Here is a 9,500-nt window from a genome sequence, read left to right on the forward strand (position 1 = left end):
CACACACACACACACACACACACACACACACACACACACACACACACACACACACACACACACACACACACACACACACACACACACACACACACACACACACACACACACACACACACACACACACACAGCTCCCACCTTTAGTGGTCTTAAAAGCTCGACACATTGTGCAGTCAAAGTTATTGTCTGCAGCCTTTTCTACATCTTCGTCTGAATGGAGAGCCTGACAAGACGCGTGGAACCATCTGTAGATAGAAGAGAAGGTTTAGATGAGAAGCAATTAGTAAAAAAAAAAAAAAAAAAAAAAGATTTAAAAATATGTTTTTATTTCACAGAGACCAGTTATCCTGAGCAGACAGTTTTGTTGTAGAAACCCACCTGTCACATTGGCGACACTGCACAATCACGGTGCCTTCGCTGTAGTCCAGCAGGCAGATGGGGCATGTTGCAAGGCTGGCACAGGGGGCGCATTGGGTATAATTATTCTGCCACTCACACCTTAGGCCTGGGGTAGTGGCACCACACTGCGTACAGGACACACACCTGCAGGAGAGACGGAGGACAGAGGTCATTCTACCCTTCTTACTTCCAAAAGGATCATGCAGATCGACTGTGCAGGAAATAAAACTCCACCTACTCACTGCACTGCCCCCATGATGCAAATGTAAGTTGTGAATATTTCTTGTTCATTAGGAATTCTTAAAAAGGGAATCTCGAATTCAGTCGATCCCCTCTGCATACAAATATTCAAGACATTGACTTTACATGTCTTTGTATATGTTAAAAAAGGGGGATTTTTTTGGGCTAATTTTCAAACAGAGGGGTGAGAAGGCGTTACAAAGAGAAATATGTATCGATCTGAAAGAGGTGGAATGTGGTAAATTGCCTGAACCGCGTACTGTAAAAAAAACAAACAACAGAATGATCAGAGCTCTTTTGGTAAACCGAACACACACATTCATTTCTAACTTGAATGATTGCCTGTTTCAAGCTAGTTTGGCTGAGACGATCGTTCATCACTCACCATTTGCACTTCCAGCTGTCCTTGGGAACGTTTTGCAATGGAGGGTCCAGGCAGTAGGTGTGATAGCTGATGTCACAGTCATCACACAGGAGCAAGCGGCCAGGATCCGTGGCCTGGCCGCAGGCCTCGCACACTGTACACTCCAGACAACGCCAACCTTTACTCAGCACCACCTTGGTGATCTGTGAAAGAGCCAATGAGACATTTACACGTGGGCCTGGGGGGAAGGGGGGGGTTCTCCAAGTATACCGTGTGTGCGCGATGTACAAGCTCAATAGTAAATGTACCTTTATGCCAACACAGAATGGATGGTAGCACTGCCCACATTGAGCGCAGGCCAAAAGACGGCCCTCTGCGCCAAGGCCAAAACTCCCACACACCACACACATGTCCTGAAAGGAAATAAGACATCATGAGTTAACACATTTCGCGACAGCAGTTCAGTTGAGACACTGAAATTCTAAAGCACATTTTTGCTATTCCTATTTTCCCCATTTAATGTAACTTTTGTGTTAAAAAACAAAACAAACAAAATAACCTAGTCAGCTGGAGTCACTTTCAGTTTGTCATGTAGAAAAAAAATCTGAAAACTTATTTTAACTCAGTTGTCTTGTCACCACCCAAACATACAAGTATCAATCTGTTCTGCATATTCATTCAACATCACTCACGCTGTAAGTACTAGTCATTATCTATGTTGCTAAATACTGAAGGAAAGAAAAGGCTTTCTGTCAATAAGAACAGTGCACCTGTCCTGTGCAAAAAAGCATATTGAAATGCAGCGCAAAAGGAATATGAGACGCTTCTGGAAACTGGCCTTTAACTGCATTTTTTTTTTTTTAAAAAGCAGGAGGTTTGAGTGGGCCCTTTTTAGCCCGCAGTCACAGCCTGAGAGCCAGACGTAGCAGTCTTTTAAGCACTGAACAGTCTGATGTGAGCCAGTCTAGGGTCTGTGCCTTTATCAGCAGTAACTCCGCTGTAGGGTTCAATTGCTTAGTCGCTTTATATGAGTCGTTATTCTCCAACAACACAGGATTCTAACCTCTGAATTACTACACTACACTACTATCTTCATATTTACTGATGTCTCTAAAACCTCGATGAGAGCTGGACAGTCGCCATCACTTTGTTGTTGTTCACTGAATTAAATTCAGTACAGGAACTTTGACGGCAGAGAGTAAGAGACAATACGATCCTGCGTTACATAATCGACTGCATTTCCTGCAGGCATCTTAGTACCTCCACAAGAATTAATGATCTCCAGTGGGAGAGGTCTTTAAGCACAGATCTAATTTCAGGCCATCTAAGTGAATGGAGAAATCCACAGATGGTGGCTCAAAATGAAATACATTAGCAACACTCTTAAGTATTAAACAAACAATAACCTGTTTCAGCGTGAAACTGTCGTTGCTGGAGAATATGACCACTGTGTTATGCATGGCGTTCTCCTCCTCGTCCTTGACTGGGTATGGTGTTTCTATCGAGAGGACCTACAGAGCAGGGAAGAAAACACACAACATAAACAAATATGACGTATTGGGCTGACATAAACAGAGGCGTAACTTTTCACTGTCGAGATGCACAGTCACGGGAGTAAATATGACTGAGTTTAGGATACACATGCTAAAGAAGAGTAGCTACTATCAGCTATAACTATCTATTATTCATAACTGTTTAGTCATCATTTGGAGGTATCAAAGAAAAGGCCCTCAGGTAATGCGCAGCCGCTACCATAAAATAAAATAACAGTTTATTGACACTAACGCTGCTAAGAACACATCATCTGTCTTCAGCTGGAGGGACACCAAACACTGCTTTTACATATAGTGCAATGTTTGCTAAAGATGTCAAGATGTCAACCAGCTGACAGCACATACCCCAGGGTTCATGCCGGGACTCACTCCATTCTTGCCTCTGGCCCTGCCCCTTCCAGCTCTACCCGACAGGCCAGCCCCTCGAGGCCTCCTCCTCCCAGGGAAGCCTGAGCCTCGGCCCTGTGGTGGAAAGACGAAAATCAGAAAAATGTGCGATACGAGGAGTGGATGTGGACAGCTTGTAGGGGAACACGGGGGAAATGGGCCGACGCAAGCTCCACTTGGTTTGCGAAAGTTTGTTTCTTGCTTTCGCGCGGCGCACAATCATCCAAGTCATAGTTTTCCCAGTGGACGGACACAGATTTAAAAAGGAACATTTCACCACTTTCAGCTTTGAGGTCTGTATATAGTCTTGACTGTACAGACTGCACAACAGGAAGAGCATTGATCATCCAGTTGTCAAGGTCATTCTGTGAGTTTCTTTTCTGTATGGATGCAAGCTGCTGCAAGATAAATGATTGACATTCAAGTATGTATTTTGGCACTGCTCTGTATTCTGCTCTGTATTTGAAAAAAAAACCTGCTTTTTAAACTTTTTTTGACATTGTTTGAGAGACACTAAAATTTCTGACAGTGAGAGTTGAGAAAAGGCCTCCGTCTCCGAACTAAATCTTCCAGCTCCTGCCACCAGAATCCCCTCTCGGTTACCCCTCATTTGACACCGATCCCAAGCTGAGGCCCGACCCATCAACTGCACTTCTAGACACACACACACTGCTTCATGGTGTTTAACCTGGACCGGACCGGACCGGACCGGACCCCCCCCCCCCTGCAACTGCACACAAATAAACCCTCACAAAAAACCCTCAGAAAGTCAAAATCAGAGAAGAAAAAAAATACATATTAAGAAATACTCAAACATGTCTGAATAAGACGGAGAAGAGAGCGCAGCAGAGAGGACACATTCATTCATTAGTAAAAACTTATTTGCCAAATATTTAGACAGGACGGTCTTATTACACCATACCCATGATCTCTCAATACAACAGCAAAGTCAGCCAAACAGCCAAATCTTTCGGTTCCACTTCATAACGTCATTGTTTTTTTGAATCTCCTCTTCTCACGGTAAGGTGGTGGTAATTGTTAGCAGGCTACGGTATACATCACTCAGGGAGTGTGTCACTCAGGTAAACAGAGGGCTAACAGGGGGTCGTCTCCGGTGAGCCACAGTATTTACCACTCTGATGCTCCAGCCGGGGCTGCCAGAGGACTGCCTGGTCTTTGAGACGTCCCACCCCTCTGACTGGTCTGGCGACCAGGACAAGGGGGAGCTCACACTGCTATGGGGGCTCCATGCACCCTAAGGTAAGGGGGAGGGGGAGGAGGAGGCGGGTTGAGAGAGTGAGAGAAAGGGAGGAAGGGAGGGAGGAGGGCGACAAAATGCAGCAACTTAAAAACAAAGCCAGCGAAGAAACAAAAACATACAAAGAAAGATGTTGGAGAGATGTAGTGAGCTTCTAATGGAGCCAATCGGGAACTCGTCAATGTAGATCCGTCTATGCAGCGCTATGGTATTAGGAAGCATCTGCCGTGCCAAATATGAACAGAATAAGTTATCAGAGGGAGGGTCTGTGCTGAAGCCAATCCTTAAGAGTTTTCATGCAGATGCATTTAAGGGGCAACGTTTCTTTTTAAACTCTTTTTAAAAGACAAAACCTGAAGAGCACAATTGTGTTAGTTGCATTTCACACAGGACCATTTTGCTGGGGGACCACACAGCAAGAAAGAGGCCCCGCAACCTCTCGTCATGACAACCATGTATGTTTGGCATGTAGACATAACAATTGTGTCCGTACGGCATCGGACAAAAGCACTCTGGACTAAAGAGGAGGAAAAAGTGGGATCGAAGCATCGCTAATAGATTTCCCCAGGCCTTGTGTAATAAATTAGTTTATTTAAGAGATGAGATATTTCCGGGGGAAAACACATTTTGCAAACTAAAGTAATCTACCCACCCCAGCATCATTCATAATATATTATCGCCATGGGTGTGATTTTACTCCTATAAATATTTGTCTGAGAGAGGCCACGTTCAGTGTCTCTATTACAACCCATTTGTTTTAATGTCACTGGGACACTTAAATTAGGGGATTCAAACTTTTTTATTTTTTCCCCAAAGTCACTAGTGACCCACTGCAATTGCTGCTATAATAGGAGATAACTTGGACACGTTAATGATAATGATCTCTGAAATGTGTGACTTGATGAAATCCTCATCCTCAGTGGGACAATAAGGAGACGCATGTTTGTAATGTGGACACAAGATGAACAGAGCGGCTGATGGAAATGCCGCTGAAGTGGAAAATGGTGAGTACTCTGAGGAAAAGGTGTTTTAGCCATAAAAAAAAAAAAAAAAAAAAAAAAAAAACATAATTCCTAACAGAAATAATGAGAACAGCATGAACACTGTGACTGACTAGTTGTGTGGTGCATGAACATGCAAAGAGAGGCATCGGGAGTTGAGAGAAACGCATCGTTCGCCACGCTGTCCTCCTGCTATGCTTCAATAGTGTACATCAAGGTATAACTCGACTGAGAAAAAGCATTAAAAACATAAAACCGTACAAGCTGCTTCAACCAACCCAGTGCCACCAAAAAAAAAACCTGAACCCATCTTCATGGAGCAGAGCACTAAGGACACACAGATCATTTAGGAGTACACAGGGTGTGCGCACCAATTATCCGCCTACACTCCGTGCGGGGGGGTAGTTACTTTGGTTCACTCTGCCTCATGTCGCTGTCCCAGCCCGAGGCAAACCAATCAGTGGTCCTCTGTGACATGATGTACAGCTTCCTACCTGTTTCACTCGTGGCCTCCCAGGAGAAAACTTCCTCTTGGTGATGGCTGGCTTTCCCATTCCAATCTTCGGGGTGAGTGGTATAAGGGTGGTGGTGGTGGTGGGCATTACACTGCTGTGGTCACCCAGTGACGGTAGGATCTGGGTCAGGTCTCTAGGAGACGTCCCTCGGCCCAGAGGGGAGGTTGAATGGCACGGAGAGGAAACCATTTCCGCCAACCTTTCCATGGACGTCTTGAGTGCTTTCTCCTCCGAAGGCAGGCAGGGAAATGACAGATTGGGCTTGCTCTCCGTTGTAACGTACATCTCCACCGACGCACTGGAGGCCGAGGGCTTAACAGTCTCTGCCGGGTTATTGTGAAAAACACCCTCCGTCCTCTCCTCGTTGAGTTCTTCTGGAGCGGCTTCCAGGAACGAAGCCCTGGCCACGTCCATACTCGAAGGCTGGGGTAGCGAGACATCCATTGGTTGGTCCGAGACAGGTACTGATGCAGTACTTGGTTCTTTGGTGGTTGAGATGATGGCCTTAAAATCCTTTGTGCTGGGGTTGGCCATGCCCTGCTCAGGGCAGGCCTCTGTCTTTGCTGGTTTGATTTGTAACGTGGTATCCTGGGTCTGTAGTGCCGCCACAGAGAGCTGGGCTGGAAAAGACTCAGACTCTTGGCTGGGAGCCGCTGGAGACGCAGGACTCTCGGTAGTTGTAAGCTGGGCTCCTGCTGCTGGTTTTGTTTCTGTAGGAGGAAATGCACAGCGGTCAGAAGAACACATTTTGATTGACATCATGCACATTAACAGACCAAGAAAGATACAAGTGTAAACCCAATGTTAACTTTACAACAACATACATTGACGCAAATCAATACGAGGTTCCACAATGCAGACCGGATCGTGTTCACAAACCTGGATTGATTTTGTTGACAGAAGGTTCAGTAACCTGCTTCTCGACGTCTGCTCCCACTGAGACTTCTAAAAGAGAGACAAGATTCATAATCAAAAAGGATTATATTCAAAGAAATGGATATTTGATCACTAAAAAGAGAGAACTAAGAGTCTGGAGAGACTGTGAACACACACAAAGAAAGTGGACCGTAGGGAGATGCTGGGCTTGGATTCCCGGCAAATCAAACGAAAAGAGATATTTCTTCATGCATCAATTCTATCCACTTATCAAATCTAAACCAACAAGACTATACAAGGATGCGAGTCCGCAAGTCGAGGAAACTCTTCGCCTCTTTAGTGAAACCACTGAAACACTAAAAGCTTGTGTCGCAGATCATCGATTACTTTTCGAGCCAATACACATCAAAGAGAATTCTATATGGGTCACTATCAGCACAAGTTGAGAAGAACTAACATTAAACATGATTTTCACTGCTTGGATTTAGTGTTGCATCAGCCTTGAAAGGGATGCATCCTAAGTGATACTGATAAGGAGTTAGCTTTAGAGCCACAATGCATAACAAAAAGACAACGACGCAAAGCCTTCATACGCTATCTTATATTAGTCTAGTGTCTCCTACTTGCTCTCTCTATTTGGTTTTATAGCGTCTCCCATCCTCTCTCCCTCCATTTGGTTTTGTGTTAAAGACATCAATACATTTGACTGGTCCCGGTATGAATAGAACTAGTCATTCCTGGCTATCAGGCGTCCACACATCGAGCCGATATACTGCCAGACAGCCTCTGACCGTACAGATAGCCCAGTCTTAACAAGGCGCCCACCGTTTCAATCCACAAGTTCCCGTGTCACACTGATCCCGGCACACGCGTGCACCTGCTAGGCATCTCTGCCAGGGAAGGGGGAGTAACCATGACAACCAACATCCCAGCGCCTGTGTGCTCCGGGCTCACGACTGTGCAGCTCGCAGGTGCTCATCCGGTGCCGATGCCAGAAAGTCAATTAGGAGATGGGGCCTCCAACCATCTCCCTTAGCCTTTCGACTATTGACCAAGCCGAACACACATTCTCATTCACGTCACCGGCCTGCTTCCTATATCTTCTCCAGGGAACGAGGTGACGCTGCGGATAAATACGCGGCTCAGATTAACGAAGCAGAGGCCTCGAGTCGGGTCTCGTTTGCAGTCACAGAATGGATCTAATAGCATCTGTCGGTTGAGTCACGGTAAGCCCGCCTGTTAAACACTGAGTAGTGGAGAATCCTGGCAGGTGATAAACAGCTCTGGTTAATGACTTTAATTACATTACATGGGCGTGCTTTGTTGGCAGCATCGTCACGATCTCACGCAACAAAGCTAAAAAAAAATAAATACGTGAAACAAATCTGCTCAGATCCAAGTACAATTCAGCACATTATTGAAATGAAATGCCTCCTCTTATTCGTAGCAGGAATATCAAATACACTGCAAAAAAAATAAAGCCAATTTTGAGTGATAGGCTTCAACCTAAAATCCCAAACGATATCTCCCACATGACTCTTATTTTGAGGCGTCTAACATAAACCTCCTAAAGCTTCTCTTGAATCAATACAGAGATCACCCAATGTGTCTTTAAAACCACAGGGGGGGGGGAGGAGCATCGCCTTGCCAGCTAAATCCAGTGATGAAGCAGTTCATGACCAACTGGAAAAGATGGTAAAAAAACAAAAAACAAAAAACAAAAAAAACAGGAGAGCACATGTGTATGCAGAGCAGAGCAAGCTGTGAGAACCACGAACGAGCCAGCATAGCTCCGAGGCAGGTTTGCAGACAGGGGATCTAATAACATCACCATCGTGCTACTCCTATCCGTTCTCTCCTGCCAGCGGAGTCTAGACGGAGTGGGCAGAGCAGCTACTGCTGGCATCCCCTGCTCACCGTTAATTTGCCTGATACTCCGCTCCGCTGCTGGCAAGATCTCACGTGGAGCGGAGATGCAGCCCTAACAGCGTTCACGCGGGGCAGCTACCAGCGTCACTCAAAGTGTTGGCCCGGTTTGCACCGCAACGAATCAGAGCTGTTGCACAGGTAAGGTTTTATTTAACGGTGCTTCTTTTACTAATTGGCATCTAGCTGGATAAGCTTATACCCCCCCCCCCGAAAAAACCCTCCAAAATCTTAATTCTCCACGTTTGTTCTTCAAAACGATATGGTTATTTTAAGATACTTCACCATAGGTTATATTCAAGCCCCCGCGGAGAGAACAAGGCTTTGACAAAATTTGACATGGTGGGCAAACCGTGGGATTATAATTTCCGGGTCTGTCACGTGAAGCCACGGGGCCCAGAAAGACTGTTTCCCATTGACTCACTTCGGGAAAGAGACATTTGTAAAACAGCACATTCTTTTTTTTTTTTGTTGGTGAACCAACTTCCCAGTACAAACACTTGACTAGCCCCTATTTAAATCATTAGGTCTTAAAAGCTGTAAAATGCCAAATCAGGATTTCCTCCTCTGTTCACGTGAATGAGCCCAAGAATGAGGCTAGACCCTGGTGATTTCATACCAGGAAGTCAAAATGTTTTTGCCTCTTGTGCCAATGAGCAACTTTCATAGGAATGTAGGAGAGCTGCATCCAACACTGTATCCAGTTCTCTTTATACATGCATGGTTATATCCCATTTATTATGAAAGTAACTACAAGTAAATAACACGGTTCCTCTGTTCGGCCCAAGGTTTAAAAAAAAACCAAAAAAAAAACCTGAATTCAATGGCAATAACTTACGGTCTGAATCCCATTGAAGCCTCTATAAGACTGACACAGTTTGTTGTGCTTTGATTTTGTGTCACGCATACACACGCACACGCACACACACGCGCGCACACACACACACACACACACACACACACACACACACACACACACAC

General features: G+C 45.2%; 1 protein-coding gene across 8 annotated transcripts in view; it reads right to left on the minus strand.

Moving 5' to 3' along the window:
- The window catches only part of kmt2cb (lysine (K)-specific methyltransferase 2Cb), a 63,472-nt gene that overhangs the window by 28,424 nt on the left and 25,548 nt on the right, over positions 1-9,500 (minus strand). For 7 of the 8 annotated variants that reach the window (XM_031854402.1, XM_031854397.1, XM_031854400.1 and 4 more), the window contains 9 exons: positions 6,597-6,662; positions 5,697-6,427; positions 4,076-4,198; positions 2,902-3,018; positions 2,410-2,514; positions 1,312-1,416; positions 1,025-1,206; positions 379-543; positions 139-245 (listed from right to left, as the gene is read on the minus strand). In XM_031854402.1, coding sequence (XP_031710262.1) covers positions 139-245; positions 379-543; positions 1,025-1,206; positions 1,312-1,416; positions 2,410-2,514; positions 2,902-3,018; positions 4,076-4,198; positions 5,697-6,427; positions 6,597-6,662 — 1,701 coding nt within the window. The remainder of the gene's footprint in view (positions 1-138; positions 246-378; positions 544-1,024; positions 1,207-1,311; positions 1,417-2,409; positions 2,515-2,901; positions 3,019-4,075; positions 4,199-5,696; positions 6,428-6,596; positions 6,663-9,500) is intronic. The other variant, XM_031854398.1, reaches the window with a different exon arrangement.

This window comes from Anarrhichthys ocellatus, unplaced genomic scaffold (assembly GCF_004355925.1).
Source record: "Anarrhichthys ocellatus isolate YVR2014 unplaced genomic scaffold, GSC_Weel_1.0 scaffold15, whole genome shotgun sequence".
Lineage (NCBI taxonomy): Eukaryota > Metazoa > Chordata > Actinopteri > Perciformes > Anarhichadidae > Anarrhichthys > Anarrhichthys ocellatus.